The following is an 18,575-nucleotide window of genomic DNA, read 5'->3' as shown; positions in this document are numbered from 1 at the left end:
GGGAAGAGCAGTTTAAAAATAACGGCCAACACAATCAACAACATCAGTTTGTCAAATGGTGAATACTTGGAGGTACACACCATCTGAGTATTTTAAAATTTCATCACAGGATCAGTGAAAGTTTTATGTCTCTCCAAGTTAAATAACCCTCAAATAACTCTCAGGATTAGTACAAAGTCCCAACATACCAATGCAGCACTTCTTGCTTTTTCCACTCAGATGTAAATGTGTTGGTCAAGTCACTGCATCACAGAAACAATAAACTCAAAACTGACTGTTTTGCAGCTTAATTTAAATATGTGGACACCGGGCTAAGACTGAGATGTATTTTTATATTATAACTATATATTCAAGTAACACACACACACACACACACACACACACACACACACACACACACACACACACACACATACATACATATATATATATATATATATATATATATATAAAAAATAAAATTATTATTATATTATTTTGACGCTTTGCAAGTAATACAATCTAAATCCCTTACACTGTAGCTGATTTGCACAGGCAATGCTTTTCATCTGTTTAATGACTGGGCATCCGAGGCCCATTGCTAAGCAAGTGAGAGATGTGTTGAATACGAAAATCAACATCTAACATACACTGAGGAATACACTTTAATTAAAAAGAAATCAGACTGATTATTTGAGTTTAATGTCAAAGCTATGCAAATACAAATCCATTTCCACCAATTCATTGTTATTCTGAAATTCACAAAAGCAGATCGATCATAGAAGTGATTAATTCTACACCAAATAAAAGTATAAATAAGTTTATGTCTGCCATATAGATATATTATGTAAAATATGTAAAGGTAGTGTTGTACATAAGTGTAATAAATATGACATAAAAACATAACACCATATACAGTATAAGGCCATAACAGAACATCCAAAAACCATAATAAAACCTCCACAGTAATTCAAGTTCATTCTAAATTTGCAACAAATTCCATTTATCATACCTTCACAAAACCTAACATTCCAACAAGTAACTGCACTTAAATACTATGAAATCTTAACAAAACCGTCCTACTCAGAGTCCAGTTCCAACGGTTTATGTGCTGGTACTTGGTCTGAAGCTTTTACCTGTGCAAGGAAAGTAACTTGGCAGACATTAAAGAATGAGCACAGAGACTGTTCGTTTACTAATGACCTTAAGGCAGCTATTTCATGCATGCTAACATGGCTACCAACCACTGTAAGCTAAGAATGATATCATGCTAACCAGCCACACTAACCTTTATTTGCCATTGTGCAGCATTTTGTAGTTGGTGGTGGTTTTGATGAAAATTTCCCCATCGCACCCTGTGGTAAACAAAATGCCAAAGCAGACACAATGCATATTGTTCTGTATGCATTTTCACCCTGGATGTCACTGTTCTCTTAATTACAAGGTCATTAAGGAGTCAATATTGCTATATAGATGCTACAAGCACACTAACACTAACACACACGCCGCTTCTCCTAGCTTACTAGCTCATCACTAGCTTACATGAAGGCAAGGCTAAAATCAAAAGTACTATATAAACACCAGCTACTCAAATAGCAGGCTACTACTGCCAAAGGCACTTAACTATGACTATTGGTTAGTAGGGCAGTGTCCCCCTGACAAGGCCTGAACCAGGGGTAATGCCTACAATGCAAAAATAGCCATTTCGTTTACTTTTCACTACTTATTACTATCCAGTGAACCTAATGTTGATGATGGCCAATTGGTGGTATAAAACAGGTTTTCTTTAGAGATAATTTTGAATTCCAACACCCTGTATGTATCTCTAAACCATGAGGTTTTAGGCCAAAATCTTCTCAAAACGATCAACTAAACATCTCAGACATCATTTATTTTCTGTGATGTAGCTTTTAGATTTATCAAACGCTTCAGATGTCTGATTCCTACTACCACCACCACTGTGAACACTCCTGACTCACCAAGCTTCTCTACAATGATGCGTTTCTTATCAGAACACTGAGCGACTTTGACAATTTAATTAGGCAGGGGACAATCAACAACCTCATAATTCAAATAACAGTGATACTGACAGTGAAATGTATGCAGAACAACACATCAGCTTTGGACCTTGTCTGTTAAACCAGAGAATGTGATGAGGCAATTTTGGAAAATGCCATATATTTTTCCACAGAGAAAAAAAAATGGCTTGGACCCAAGGTGCTAGGGATGCTAATGGAAAACACATTCTCAGAAATCTATAAGTAGCATATCGTCGCTTTCCAAAAAAAAAAAAAAAAAAAAAATTCTTTTTTTGTTATTTTATACTTTTACATCAATTAAGTCCAGTGTCAAAATGTCATGATGAATAAACTACTATAAATAGTCCAAAACTGCTCTCCTGTAAAGTTACCATTGTGGAGATCCTTGTTTTTTGTTTGGGCAACGATGATACTGTATGTATTGCTAGTTGCTAACTGAGTAACTGCTTAAATAATGCACATCATTCACAAGACCCTACAGTCTCTTTTATCTCCCATAAGCTTATGGGGTGATTATACAGCGTTCTTTGGCTGCTGAGAACATCAGGATAGTACTTTGGTTGAATTCTACTGTAAGCCATGCTGTTTAAAATGGAAGCACTGATTAATGACCACTGTTTGAGGAAGGGATCCTTCTAATCAAGATTCCTCTCTGTCTAAAGAAAAGTGGGCTTTGTATGTGGGATATATGTTGTATGAAATATAGTGCACTGAGAGACCTTCATCAACCCTGTATTTACATGCAACTGAAGTAGGGACTCTATATGGTAGGGGTATAAGGAGAGTGGAGAGGAGAAAGAGGCCACACATGTAGAGACATAACAGCATTTGGTTGTCAAGTGGAAAGTTAACATTGGTCATTCTTGCCAGAGATTCAGAGCACAGCAATGTCATAAAAGCTGTGTAAACCCCTTGTGAAGCATATTAGATAAAAATCTGGTGAGAAATTTGTTATCCCTGCAAAATTTCCGTGGATGGTGCCTGTTACAGATGCAGCCATGATCCTGATAACTTATTTAAAAGCAAGCATAAGTCTCTCATCTGGAATTTAACTTGAGGCACATGGCAGTGCATTCTGAAAGGCACCTGGAAGGTAACTATGGCTGTGCAACATGGGAGTGTGCAATATGCTGATATTGTTAATTTGTCGAGCAATTGTTACATAATGTCACAACATGTTTTCCTAGAATGTCTTGGATTTTGTCAGTACTTAAACACTGAACAAATTATCCTTTCCTTACAAAAAGAGTGTAATTGGGCCTGTTTTACTGTATTGGAAATGGAATTCCACCAATTTTCACGTAAGTAAATTGAGACATAAATAATAATTCAGAGTGGTTTGATGTGAAAAGCTCCGTTCTAAAGAGATTTACGAAATCCGAATGGTTCACGGCGGTGGTGATAGGAACCAGATGTCAGAGTTTTTAAATGTCTCTAAAAGCTCCCTCACAGACATGTACTACAGGAAATGGTTAGAAATGCACTGCTCTGTGCCTGATACACTGCTTTACGATTGTTTTTAGCATTATTCACACCATTATTTACCATTATCAACAGTACATATAAAAAGTCATGAGGCTTTAGATCAGGCATGTCAAACTGGGGACCCTCTGGGCCAAAGTGCTGCAGAGATTAGCGTTAGCCCTCATCTAAAGCTCTGAATTCAGTTGATTAAGGCCTTGCTAATTAGCTGATGAGCTAAATCAGGAGTGTTTAATGAGGCAGTGTGTTGAAGTCTGCAGTGTTGTGGCCTATGAGGCCTAGGAGTCTGACGTGCTTAAGACCGTAAATAGGATGCTTCTCTAAAACAAACAATTTCACATTAAATGACTCCAAATGACTGTTTACCTCTCAACGACTGCATTTTGTAGAAATTTAGAAAAATCAGTGGAATTCCCATTTAAGGTAGCACAATATGTAAAATGAACATATATAAGTATATTATGCATTCAGAAAATGTATTGTTATATATTTTTGCCACATCACCGAGCCCCAGCGCAATATATTTGTTAGTACTGCAGTACTTATTTGTCACTGAAGGCTTATATGAGCCTTCTATCCAATTACTAAATGTTTTATTTTGTGCTGTGAGCATCTGACCCAAACTGAAATGCTCCAGATGATTTCTGAGTGTTTTTACTGAACCAAGGCATCCGCATAACCCCCAATATGAATAATTTCAGTCAGGGCAATCAACTGTCTAACATGTTTTTGATATACTGTAACTTACTGTGATACATAGCAGTATAATCACAATATGGAATTTTGGTCATTGGATTTGACTGGGTCTAAGGTAAATTAGGGTAGTGTTAAATGTTTAGCAGCAGAAACTACTAAGCGACATACAAGTCAAAGTTCAGGGGAAAGCTGCACTCTGAGAATTTCAGTAGTAGTAGTAGTAGCAGGACTGTGTTTAGCATCTGAGGAAGTGGCAACTTTTTTGCAGCGTTGGGCGCTGATGTGCAGGAGAGAGTGTAGATTCATCTCACGTTCTAGACATGTCAGCCCTACTGAGAGCTAGAGCCAACTCCAGATCCTGCTGTTCTTGAAGGCGGAGCCTCCTCAGACGCTCCTCCTCCTCTTTCTTGCTCTCTCGCTTGGCCCACTCGAGCTGCTCTACCTCACTTCCGAACTAAGAGAGAAAAAACAAGGTGTGAAAGATCAGGAAGGTTTTAGACACAACTTATCAGAATTAAAGCTATCTGGAGAATCAAATCTAGAAGTTCAAACCAATTTAAATAATTAATTATGCCAACATGATCTCAAACTCTGGACATGTTCATTCCACAAAGTGATTCTTTTCAGCATCTCATGAATCATGTCATCAATTGCGCTACCACCCAAACACAAAGCTTGTGCATCATTTGGATTTAAACCTCAATCTCATTCAAATTATTTACTCTATGTTCATATCAGAGGTGCAATTATGAGGTGATGGAATTGAAGGGACTTTAAAATCTTTACAAAGAATGTACTACATGTGATTTGCAAAAATCATGCAACTCATATTGGTCACCAAACATGAAATCAGTGATTTATGGCCATTCAGGAATGTAATGGACCTAAACCCCCAACTCACAGCTCTAAACCTTAGACCTGGACTTTGTCTAGGGGTCCACAAAGACCCCTTTGTCATTAGATTCAGATTAGATTCAGAATCAGCCAACAGTCAACAGGGTCACTTGCGATTGTGAAAATAATTAATTGTGATAAATCGCATTAATTTGTTTAGTTAAATCATAATCACATTTGTTTTTGCTGAAATTTGTTGGGCTATGGATGGTTGGAGGGGTCAAATGAGTAAAATGTGTTGAGTGCTAAAAATGAGTGGAGTTAACGCATTTATTTTCATGGCACTACATTTGATATTTTAATGCACACCAGATAGAAGACTATACAGTATATTGGCTTGGAGTACAGATAATACCCGTAAATAGTTCTTTGAGCGCTTCCAAAGCTAAATAAAATCTTTTCCTCACAAAATATTAGAATATTTACGGACATGACAATTTGCCAAGGATTAATATAAACTGGAGTCATCTCATTTCATTTTATAGTAGGTAAAAGCTGCTGGAGATTTTATTAAAATGGGAGCATGTAGGCGGACGGTCACGGACAGGACTAAAGTCCCTGAGAAATGCCCGTAATGACTATATTAGCACAACTCCCCATGAAGTAATCCCATCTGAATAGTACATATGACTGCACAAGCTGAACCTCAGAATCCATCAATCAATTTCAATCTAATGGATGAAGTTATTCTAATCTATAGTCTATAAAAGGCAAATCATGTTTAAGTGATAGGTAAACTCAACCTTATCCATGAGATTTTTATAGATATCTTCTTAGATCTTCATAGATATGTCCTTTCAGATTGTACAACTTCATAATGATCACCAGAGCGAACAAGAAACATCTATTGGTCATGGCAGGTTTGACAGCTGCAGTTAGGGGCAAAAGTCTTACATCTGCCAACAGCAAAACAGCCTTTCTCCAGTGCTCATATCTTTGATTTGTGACTGTGTGAACCGAAAAAAAAATCTGTTTTCAGATTGAGGGCTGAGAGAAGCGGATTTTGAGTTTTCACTGGGTGGAGTAGGTGCTTACTGCGGTTAACACACCACACACACATACATGCAGAGAGCTCAGTTGTGGTCACCGAACCCTCGTACTGCCTTACCTTCAAGCGTTCAGGTCCTGGGAGAGAGACACATTATAACAGTTCTAGTGTAAACAACACTAAACAAACAACACAAAGCAAGACGCATACCACACAGGAGGACACCATCAATGTGCAAACACATGCAAAGGCTTCACACATTAAAACAATGGCATGCAAAAGCTCAAGCTATGAGCTAAAGACACTGATAAGGACATGATGTTTTGACATTAGTGTTAACATAACGTTTGTGTGACTAAACATCAATTCACCAATTTCACAATAATGTTAATGACTGTTGCATGACTAAATCACACTTGGGTCCTTTTAAATCATACTTTGGTCCATTAGACATCAAAATGTTACATAAGCAACCATGCATGGCTATTCAAATGAGTTATACATGTGCCTAGCATCTGTATCTGTCTATCCTCCACTGTTTGTTATTGTGCTACAATTCCTTTCAGACCTTTACTTTAGCTTTCCAACATTTTGCTCATCTTCCTGGGTAAAGGACTTTGAGATTTTGAAACAAAAATTTTTTAAAAGTTACAAATAAAATGTAATATTGTTATTATTTCTGCATCAAAAGAAATAAGCAAGTCTCAAAAGCTTCATCCAGCAATTTTGCTCTGTTGCACTCTTGCAAAAATCCAATAAAATATGCCCCCAGGAAATATAGTGAACGTTCCCACATCTAATGCTGATTCATCATCTGCAAAACGGTTGAATGAACGATTTCGATACACATATCTATGGAAGACATTTAAAAACAAAATTGAGAAAACACAGAGGTGGCACAGTCGGATGTGAGAGCTCACGCACTAATACGAGCTTGAAAACAGGAAGTGCACTGGTTAAACCTCCCACTCATCCTGACCTAGGCGTCAACCAGAGGTCTTTGAGTCAAGCTCCCACAGAGAAGAGGGCACAGTGGTTGCACACGGAATATACAGTACTGGTCAAAAGATTTAGACACCTGAGAAAATTAAAAATAAATATTTATCCAGCCAGGGAGCATTTGTTTGTTCAGAAAAATCACATACTAAAATGAATACAAATAACATTAATACAATAAATAGCTAGTACATATTTAACCATTTCCAAACCTCTACTCATGGAAGTCTGTTATTAATTGTAGTCAACAATTTCAGTCAACACCTTGTTTGGCTCATCAGAGCGCCACTATCAAATGTATTGGTGACAGACTTTAAGAAATATTTGCTGTTAAGAAACTTTGCTGCTTAGCTCACTAGATAACATCTCACTAGATAATCTCTAATGATTTTTGATGTTCTACAAGCAAAAACACACTTATTGCCAAGATGACTGGTTTTAAACAATGTGCTTAGGTGCCTAGGACTTTTACACAGTAAAGTATATAATATAAGGGATGCACAATATGAACAAAAATAAGACTTTGTGAGTGGTATTAATCATAAGATAGCATATGCGAAGCACACTCAACACCTTACACAAGAGTGACATTTAATACAATTTGTAACCGGCCATTATGTACCAGCCGGATTATGTGACTTCCTTCATACATCTCAACATTGTGATTCAGGATGCTTGTAGCTCTACATTTACAGACTGTAGTCCTTCTTTTTCTACGCATACTTTGTTAACCTGTTTTTTCCACATTCTACAGGGGTCAGGACCCTCACATAACAAACCACAAAGCAAGTATTACACTGCAGTGCTGAGAATGATCTTTCGGCTGCTCCCTTTAGGGGTCGCCACAGCGGATCATCTGCCTCCATCTTGCCCTATCCATTGCCTCCTCTACTTTCACACCAACCATCTCCATGTCCACCTTCACTACATCCATAAACCTTCTCTGAGGTCTACCTCTTCTCCTTCTACCCAGCAGCTCCATCTCCAACATTCTTTGCCCAATATATCCACTATTCCTCCTTAACACCTGTCCAAACCATCTCAACCTGGCCTCTCTGGCTTTATCTCCAAACTGCTCCACCTTCAATGTCCCTCTGATCAGCTCATTTCTAATCTAGTCCAGCCTTGTCACTCCCAACGAAAATCTCAGCATCTTCATCTCCGCCACCTCCAGCTCAGCCTCCTGTCTTTTAGACAGAGCCACAGTCTCCAAACCATACGTCATATCAGGACGCACTACTGTCTTGTAAACCTCCCCTTTCACTCTTGCTGCTATCCTTCTGTCATACATCAGCCCTGACACCTGTCTCCACCCACTCCATCCTGCCTGCAATCTCTTCCTCACCTCTTTTTTGCACTGTCCATTGCTCTGGATGGTTGACCCAAGATATTTGAAGTCATCCACCTTTATGACCTCTACCCCTTGCATCTTCACCTTTCCACCTGCCTCCCTCTCATTCACACACATGTATTCGGTCTTGTCTCTACTGACCTTCATTCCTCTCCTCTCCAGTGCAAACCTCCACCTCTCCAGATCCTCTTCCACCTGCTCTCTACTCTCACCACAGATTACAATGTCATCTGCAAACATCATGGTCCATGGAGCCTCCTGCCTGACCTCATCTGTCAACCTGTCCATCACCTTTGCAAACAAGAAGGGACTCAAAGCTGATCCCTGATGTAACCCTACCTTCACCTTGAAACCATTTGTCACTCCAACTGCACACCTCACCACTGTCTCACTATCCTCATACATGTCCTGCACCACCCTAACATACTTTTCAGCTACACCTGACTTCCTCATACAGTACCACAGTGCTGAGAATGATCCATCACCTAAAATAACTCATACAGAGAAACAGATGGACAGCAGTCTGTAATTGTAGACAGAACTAAGTTGGACAAAGAGCGTAGATACAAGGAGGTGTGCTTAATGAAGTGGACGATTAGTGTATGATAGCATATAAAAATGAATACTGGACTGAGTATGTAAAAAACATGGATAAAGTAGTTCTTAAAGGCAGCTACACACACTCTGGCATTGAGACAGTATTACAGGTTATTGATTAGAATTCTTAATGTACAATGTGAATTACAAGTCAGGATCTACGCAAATATCTGAAGTATAATCTAACATTAAGCATCATAAATATTTAGGTGGTTCCTAACTTGACACCCTGTACATCAAAATTGCATTTGGGAAACATTAATATCTTCTACTTAGATGGACCAATCAACCCAATGTCCAGATGTCCACATGTCCACTCCAGTTCACTGATGTTCACCAGGTGAGAATTAGATGAAGCCTCTATTACTGGCTGATCTCATGAAAACCTTACATATATGGCTGGTTTCACAACCTTTACCTACAATCAAGGGACAACTAAAGAGACAAGCCAGGCATATGCAATGGTGGGCTGGGTTAGAAACTGGACAAACACAATATGATACTTAGGACTAGTGGGGTCTATTTCAAAAAAAGAAGTGAGGGTTATAACAAGCAGAGCAGAGGAAGAGCATGCTAGAACCTTTGCTACAATGAACCACAAACAACAAACAGCAAGACGGCTGCAGCTATGGTACAAACAAAATGACGCAAAAGCTACAAAAAGAGCACAATAAACACAAGACGCTTGGTGCTAAGCTGGATGGACGACTGGGCTCAACTTACAGCTCTAAAGTCTGCAAACGCAGAAGACGCAGTTACAGCAGATCTATTGGACAGGGAGGAGTCGTGTGGTTTTCGAACATGGGGGGCAGTGAACACTTGGCTATGAGCAGCAAGCCCTTTATGAGCTCCTGCTGAACTTGTGCCTAGAACAATTTGGAGAGAACAGCCATTACCATTACAACAACAAACACACACTGGGGCAGGTAGCCCCAAGCTACATTAATGCAGAGCCTCAAACATTAAAATGAGGGTTGTACAAGTGATGCATTGTGACTAAAATTATTAAATTATTCAGTAATGTATGTACTATTTTTTTAGACTATTTTACAAATGAAAAGTGACAAAAATATTCGACATGTTTATATTCCACTACTGTGAAAATAGGTGATCCAGTTACATTTGTATAACTTTAACAATTCAGAAATGTGCCAAAATAATCAATCATATGCTGAATTTGAATAAAATATCTTGATGCATTCAATAATTCCCCAAAAACATCATATACATAAAGTAAAGACAAATCATTATTAACTTGCCCTGTGTAATTGTGACCCCTGAATAACATGCTGAACTGAATTAAGGTCTCAGAGTTTAATAAAAGGCTCGCTGCGGTGTACCAAAACCAGAGCAACGGTTTCATTTCTGCAAATGCACCAAACTTTCAATAGCAATTACAACGCCCATGAGCCACCAAAGCAACTGTTGACAAACACAACAAAAGCTTGTTGGGCCGCAGGCTTTGCGGTACACACAGTGTAGTAGACGCTAAAAAAGAAAATCTGCACAGGTCAATGAACTGAAACAAACATGAACTTTTCTGAGGAAGAAGCTGGGGTGTTGACAGGTTCTGAAGTATTCTGAAGGAAGGTAAAGCATCAGAGCCAAATATCACTAAGCATGCACGGTGAGTGCAAAAGGTCAGAAGAGAGCCATTTCAGGGTGTTTGAGGGACGACCTCCGTTTTCTCACGGCCAAAAGAATATATGATAAAAGGGGTGTTATTTACTGAAAGTAAGAGAGGAAATAGAAAGCAGAGAGAGAGAGGGAGGGAGCGTATGCTGGCATGGACGCTTTTAGCCAGCCGTGGGAAATTCACAGCATGCGCTGCTCTAGAGGGTGTGAAGTGTGCACGTCGGTCAAACTCTCACACTCTCAGCCTCTCGGTCTCTCTCTCTCTCTCTCACTCTCCTACTCCATCTCCTCGTTTCCTCCGACTCTGTGATAACAGCAGTGCACTGCTGCGACCCCACCCATGTCTACACTGACAACACAAAAACAAGCAAAAACAACCCAGTGAACATGGCCTCTGTCCCACATACATAACAAACAACACAATACATTGCTCCCAGCACTGTAAACACATGCATGGAAGGTCAAACCAGTTAAAAAAAAAAAAAAAAAAAAAAAAAAGACTTCTCTCATGACATAGAAAAGCATTACATAAGCTTTCATTTATGACAATACAGCATTTGCAGTATCTTTTCAAGGAGGGACAGGGGTCCTCATTTGACAAATATTTCAATGAACAGAACATTCACACGATGCTGGGCTACCATCCTAATCCAATAATTCAAATCTGTATTTGTTCATTCTTCACCTTTTGTTCATCCTACTGCCACTTTAACTCATCTGACTTACTGAAACTAACTGAAAACAAACACAAAAAAGATATTTGTTGTAAGTATACGCTCATTTTAGATTAGATGCAAAACATTCCAAAAAAGTTGGGACAGAAGTATGCCACGTGCTTACCACCTGTATACCACTGTGCTTGTTAGCACTGCATGCTTATAATTCTCTCTCTCTCGCTCATATATATATATATATATATATATATATATATATATATATATATATATACTTGCTTGTTTATTTATTTATTTATTTACTCTTTATTGCAATATGAGGTTCCATGATAAACAGATTGATCTGCTCTGTCATCGCAGCTTTTAACAAATTACCTCATACATGCGGCACTAGAAAGACGTCATATCACTGCTGGCACAAACAGTTAGAAGCCTAAGTGCTTCCCCGCATGGTGAATGAGTAACTTAACCATTAGGTTAAGCTTGTAAGATGCATGAAACATTGGGATTGTTCGAACACCCAGCATTGTTTGTGAGGCAGTCAGACGCACTTTATTTCAATAATAATTGGTCACGTCTCATATTATCATCATGATATCCAACATCTTCATCGAACACTGCATCTGCACCCTACTGCTTTCCTTTTAATAACACTTAAACATTTGGGTACTGAAGACAGCAACCGATCCAGTTCTGAACATGGACATTGACATTTTTTTCATTCTTCTGTACATAAGCTGTGCAGCCAAACAGGGCCTAATATGACACGTTTTCAATGAGAGACAGGTCTGGACTGCAGTGGGCCATCACCTGCACTCTCTGATCACGCAGACAAGCTGTTTTAACACAAGCATAATGTGGCTTAGTAAAGTCATGTTGAAATACGCATGGGCTTCCCTAAAAAGATGGCATCTAATAAACACATATGACATATTCCCCCCACTGAGTATAGCACAGTCTTAAATTTCATCTGTGGATGCAGTGATCGACTGTGTTCATTGACAAATGGTTTGTCAAAGAGCTCATGTGTGATGCACATCACAAAAGTATGCTGGGTTTTAATGCAGTGCTGCCTGAGGGGTCAAAGATCTCAGGCTTTTATTTGTGATTTTTGGTCTTTTATGTAGACAGATTTCTCAAGATTCCCTGAATCTTTAAAATGATGTGCTGTAGAAGATGACATACCTGAAATTCTTGGCTGAGGTATATTATGCTGGAATTTTTGCACTTTTGGCAAAGTGGCGTGCCTCGACCATCCTTGCGCATGAAAGAATAGGTCTTTCCTGCCTACTCCTATATCTAAGCATGACTGCAACACTTGTTTAGGATGCTTTCTGAACATTTCACAATATTCCTAATTTGCCCACGTCCCAACCTTTTGGGAACTTGTCATAGCGATTAGTTTCAGAGTATATTTGAGTATATTTACAAAACACACAATGAAGTTTACGTGATGAAACATTACATACCTTGTCTTTGAACTGTTTTCATTCAAATGCAGGTCAAAGTAGATTTAGAGGTCATTGCTTTCTGTAAACTTCTGAAAATTTTAGATTTAAGACAACCCACAAGCATAAGGAACAGAGAAGTCAGTAAATTATTTGGATTGTGAGAAACAGAAAATGCAAAAAACTTTCAAGACTGAACTTTGGAGGTGTGGAAAAATATCCCTTTGAAAAATTTAAAGCAATTAGTCCAAAAAGAATGGAAGCTGTAATAAAGGTAAAGGATGAACATGGCAAATACTAAAAAGCTGATATCGGGGGCTGATATCGGGGTCTGGAGGTTAGGGAACTGACCCTGTGACCGGAAGGTTGCCGGTTCGATCCCCAGTGCCGACAGTGCATGACTGAGGTGTCCTTGAGCAAGACACCTAACCCCCAACTGCTCCCTGGGTGCCATGGATAGGGCTGCCCACCGCTCTGGGCAAGTGTGCTCACTGCCCCTAGTGTGTGTGTATTCACTAGTGTGTATGTGGTGTTTCACTTCACGGATGGGTTAAATGCAGAGGTGGAATTTCCCCGTTTGTGGGATTTAAAAAAAATGTATCACTTAACTTAATTTTCAATTGTTCAGGCTTCTGTGTAAATGTCTGAAATATATGCTTTCTGTTTTTTCATGATGCTGAAAAATGAATAACTTGTATGACTGGAAAAAAAAACAAGTACAGCCTTGTACTGCATGTACAAGAACAGCACTACATATCAGCACTGGCCCACAATTCCAATATCAGTGCATCCCTTAAAAAAATACTGAAGATATCAACACTGAAATAACAAGGAATTATGAAGTAACCAAAAAAATGTGTAACAAATCAAACTAGCCCCCATTAACCTTAAGGCAGTTTTACCCTTGGTATTCTCTCCTTTAGCTTTAGAAAGAGGCTCCTGTGATTCTTCCCCAAAAGACTTGAAAAAACTTCACGTTTAAAAAAAAAAGACTACTACATATTTTAATTTAAATACAGTAATCAATTCAAGAATGGCTATTTTCATTAGTTATATTTTCCAAGCATTTAACCATCAGATTCAAGTGTCTAAGATTATAAAAAATACATTCACTGATGTCCAGACTTTTGATTTCTATAGTATATAAATATGCTTTCATCATACTTGAGTATACTTATATACCCTTTTGGGTTTGTGGTATGATCAGCTGCCTAAACCAATGTTTTAAGGGGCTGTCCCGCTTGGTTTAAAAAGGGAAATGGCACCTGGCACTTTGTTCAGAGTGAAACAGCTGGATGTTCTTCAAGGAGAGCCGCTTTCTGCCATATTAATACGAAGGCTCAGTTTGCACTCATATTGAGGTTGAAGGTCAACAGGTTGAACTCTCATAGGAATAGGTGAGCAGGACCACAAACACATCAAAGAAATCAATCACACACACCTACTTGCCAGTGCACTCAGGTCACACTGTTACTGTGGCGCAGTGGGTTGTCACCTAAAAGGATGCCAGTGCAAACCTCGGGTGGAGCACCAAGCATGCTGACTAAGAACAAAAATGCTGCAGTTTCTAGTGTCCTGCCCTTCCTCTCAAGCAAAACGTTTCACCCCATGTTTCTCTGGGGATGCTGCACCATAGTGGCACGAAGGTTATCAAAAGATTCAGTGATCTGAAAGTGCAGATCAACTATAATCCTTTATAATAATATTAAACAAGGTACACCTCTATGGTGTGACTACTATTTGTGCTTGGACGCATAGCCTAGGCCTTAACTTGGACTCAAACCCCAGAGACTCGAGACTCAACCCACACCTTAGACTCTTAAGGCTCAGCACCAGAGACTTGAGTCTCGACTCGCATGCCAGAAACCTAAGTCTCGACTTGCCCCCCTGAGACTTCAGTCTCGATTGGCATCCCAGAGACTCAAGACTTATGCAGACTCAAATCCCAGACACAGGCTAGGCTTTACTCGCCCCAACACAGACTCACACACATACCCTAGAGACTCTAAACTCGATTCACCCCAGAGACTCACAATCTGACTTGCACACATAGCCCAGAGACTCAAGAAACTCCTGAAAGAGTCGACAATTGTCTCAGACTTGCATCCCAGAAACCTAAGACTCAATTCCCACCACAGAGACTTGAAGGTCGAATTGGACTTGCACCCAGAGACTCATAGGTCGACTCAGACTCTCATCCAGAGACTTGAGACTCAACTCAGACTTCAGAGACTCCAGACTCAACTTGTACTCCAGAGGCTCAAGGCTCGACTCACATGCATATCCTCAAGATTTGAGACTCAGCTCACGCATACCCAAGAGACTTGAGATCTGACTTACATGCATACCTCACAGACTCCAGACTCGAGCAACAGCCCAGAAACTCAAGACTCAACTTGCACCAAAGAGACTCTAGACTTGAGCAACGGCCCAGAAATTCAAGACTTGACTCGCACACGTGCCCGACAGACTCGAGTAACAGTCCAGATACTTCAGACTTGACTTGCGTGTATAGCCCAAAAAGTCTCAGGTTAACTAAAATGCATAACCCAGAGTCAAGACTTGACCTACCGTGTACCCAAGAGACTTGAGATTTGACTGACTCTCACCCCAGAGATTCAGCTTTGACTCACATGAATTGAATTTTGAACATTTCTAGGTCACATACTGCAATATATTTGGGCACAATCAATACTCAAGCAGAGAGTCCCAGGTTATTTCAAACAGTGATGATCTTGCCTCAGAAAGTATTAGAGGACCAGTGCTTCATGATCACTTTCAGTTTGTCTTTTAAAATCTATAATCTGATCAGACCGTCACAAACATCAAGAATGTAATCTGCACAACCACATGCTGCCAAGAGGCTTTTCATTTTTCAGCTTTTCCCTGACACACACACACACACACACACACACACACACACACACACACACACACACACACACACACACACACAAGCTTATCTGAGCCACACAGTCGCTCTGCTACGTGCAGTGATGTGCAGATGCTAGATACCTTTAAAAGGGGAAGTGCTTTTACTTTCAGCTATCAGACTAAGTGAGGCATCAGCTGGTGGAGTGTATCAAGGCCTGTCATGATGCTGTGCTTGCTTGACTTTTGGGAAATCTGTGATCGCAGATGTGGGCCAAGAAAAAATGTGCCTGAAATGGGCTAAAGCATTTAATTACATTTCAGTTTGCCACATCTTAAAGGGGTTTTCTAATGGCGCTATGAGGAACTACTGTACACTACTGTTAAAATTATTATTTTTTAAGACGTTTTCAAAGTTTCATGGATATTGAAATAAACTTTAAATTCTATACTATAAATATGTATTCACAATATTTTTGTGATTTCATCATCACTTTTCAAATAGGAAATTCTGGGTGTTAATTAACTCCATTCTTCTTCTAATTCTAATTCTTTGTATAATTATCTACAGATCTGTTTATCTGGACACACTAATTTATTTATGTATTAATTTAACTGCTTCTGAAATTCCTACTAATTGAATGGAATCTACCAAAATGCAAAGGACTAGCATGGTAAATTTATTTTATCCATTTATGGAAAACCAAATCAGTTTTATATTATTGAAAACTTTTGAACAGTAATTCTAACAGTAGGGTAACTAATGAGTGATGGAAGCTTATATCCCACCAACTAGCACTGTGTGAACTATCAGACACTGAATTGCCTTAAACCATGTCAAATAAACCCAAACAGATTTTTCTTACACAGTTTAAAATTCAGGTTTCAAGACAGCCGTTACAAAGGTTTTAGAATTGGAATGTACTTTTGTCCAATTGCGAATTTTATTTTTATTCCAAAACAACAGCTGTACACATGTACAGGTGTTGAAAGACTGAGATCACCTGCCTTAAGTGCTCTTGTCTGATGGAATGAACACACTTGACATTTGCAGATAAGATTGGACGCCCCTGTCAACTCAAATGGATGCCAGCTCTCACGTGTTAACTAATTAAATTCTGGGGTCAGGGGAAAACAGGGTAAACTGGTGCATCTAGTTAATTTTTTGATATGGTAACAACTTATGAACTACGGTAACACTATCAGAGTGCACAGTGCAGCAATATGCTGCTATGCCAATCTTCAAATCTCTGAGATTGTTCTATAGCCTAAGTGCTTTTTCAATAATTAATTACTTAGAGCTTTTATTCATGATCTACTGTTTTAATGAAAATACAATTTTATACTGCATATGATTATACAATATTAAAATTAATTGTTTAATTACACCACACTGCAGAAACACTAAGTAAAAGGTAGATTAATTCCATTACACACACACTCGAAACTTACCATATGGCGGCGGGGCTGGCCTGGCTGGCACTGGTTTTTTGGGAGGCGGCAGAGGGTAGGTCGGTTTCCGGCCTAAAGGTTGCCCGCTGGAGCCCTTCAAAGACAATAATGTTTGATGCAGTGGCAATACTACAACAAATGGACAAAAATCTCAGTCAACCAGCAGACAATAAGTGACGATGATATTTAAAACTAAATCTTAACTTTAGCACAAGAATTATACAAAAATGCTTTCTATGAAGGAAACTGCTAAAAAATACAATTATCAGAACAGGGATGTGCATTCTGACTAATTGTTATGTAACTGTAAAGGGTAATAAACAGATTTGGTTACCAACAGGAAAGGAAAAGACAAAAAGAATTTTGACTGAAGTACAAATAACACAGAGCTGTAGGCTTACTTTTGGCAGTATGCCAAACACATTTCAGTATTCAAAAATAGCTGAGGGAAATTGGTAGGTTTTGTGTTGGATGAGTACAGGCACTGTCCCTTCAGATGAGGTAATGAGCAAATTTCAGGTGAAACTTGTAGAATGACGCTTATGAGGGCTTACTGTCTTCGACTGTTCTTAACAAATATCTTTTCATTGTTTGTGGACCCAACTAGAACAGATTGCCTAGTTAGTGAAAAAGCCAAATGGAAAAAACCTGTGAAAACTCCCAATTGGCTCTCTTTTGATTCTTGGCAAGGCGCTGACATGTTAAAACATTACAAAAGGTGTCACAAATTTTAAAAAACAAACAAACAAAAAAAAACACTGACTCGTTAGCCTGCATATTTTCTCTTTCTTCTTCTAAAGAAACAATGAACAATAATTCAGTATTCAGATACTAGGACTTCACTTGGTTAACCACACCCAGTAGAGTCCCATTTGACAGCTAACAGTTAAATAAGTCAGTAAAGCACATTTAACGTTTAAAGTCTAATGGAGTCTGTTAAATAGTTGACCACATTAAATTACATAACCCAGTATTACTATCAGGATTTTTTAGAATTTGTATTGCCAAAAAGCTACTTTAGCACTTCAGTAAATGTCTCCTGAATGTTAATGTTAACACATTCTGATTCAAAATCAAAAGGCATAAGGCAAGCAGTTATGGCAGCTACAGAGAGGTACGTAACTACTGGTGGTTCAAAATGTACTTGTGCTTTCCTGTGGTCAGATGAATGAATGGACCGTTTCAGTAGTGACCTCCCTCCTACCTTTGACATATTTCCAAAGTCTGCAAAGCCGGTCTTCCCGCCAAAAGAGTCGTAGCCGAAAGGGTCCGCTGTAGCAAAAGGGTCTACAGAAAGAGAGAGAGAGAAATAGTAATTTATAAACTCTTACTCAGGTAGACTGCCATTTTTTCTTTACCATTTTCTCCGTTATGGAAACATCCACAAACACAACAGCAGCAGCGTCAGCGTCGGTAGCAGTTCAATGCCACACACAGCAGCTGCATAGCTATTTTGGGAGCTTCACTGTAGCT

General features: G+C 39.0%; 1 protein-coding gene across 3 annotated transcripts in view; it reads right to left on the bottom strand.

Moving 5' to 3' along the window:
• Nucleotides 1-659: 659 nt before the first annotated feature.
• Nucleotides 660-18,575, bottom strand: part of eps15l1b (epidermal growth factor receptor pathway substrate 15-like 1b) — a 44,577-nt gene continuing 26,661 nt past the window's right edge. The window contains exons 21-24 of one of the 3 annotated variants that reach the window (XM_037531057.1): nt 18,307-18,389; nt 17,103-17,196; nt 9,746-9,888; nt 660-4,650 (exon numbers count right to left, since the gene is read on the bottom strand). In XM_037531057.1, the coding sequence (XP_037386954.1) occupies nt 4,504-4,650; nt 9,746-9,888; nt 17,103-17,196; nt 18,307-18,389 (467 nt within the window). In that variant the 3' untranslated portion in view covers nt 660-4,503. Of the gene's footprint in view, nt 4,651-6,198; nt 6,216-9,745; nt 9,889-17,102; nt 17,197-18,306; nt 18,390-18,575 lie in introns of all 3 variants that reach the window. The other 2 variants (XM_037531058.1, XM_037531059.1) reach the window with 2 other exon arrangements.

Source organism: Pygocentrus nattereri, chromosome 19, assembly GCF_015220715.1.
Source record: "Pygocentrus nattereri isolate fPygNat1 chromosome 19, fPygNat1.pri, whole genome shotgun sequence".
NCBI classification, from domain to species: domain Eukaryota; kingdom Metazoa; phylum Chordata; class Actinopteri; order Characiformes; family Serrasalmidae; genus Pygocentrus; species Pygocentrus nattereri.
Note: the sequence above shows the minus strand (reverse complement) of the source record. Positions and strands in the feature narration are given on the sequence as shown.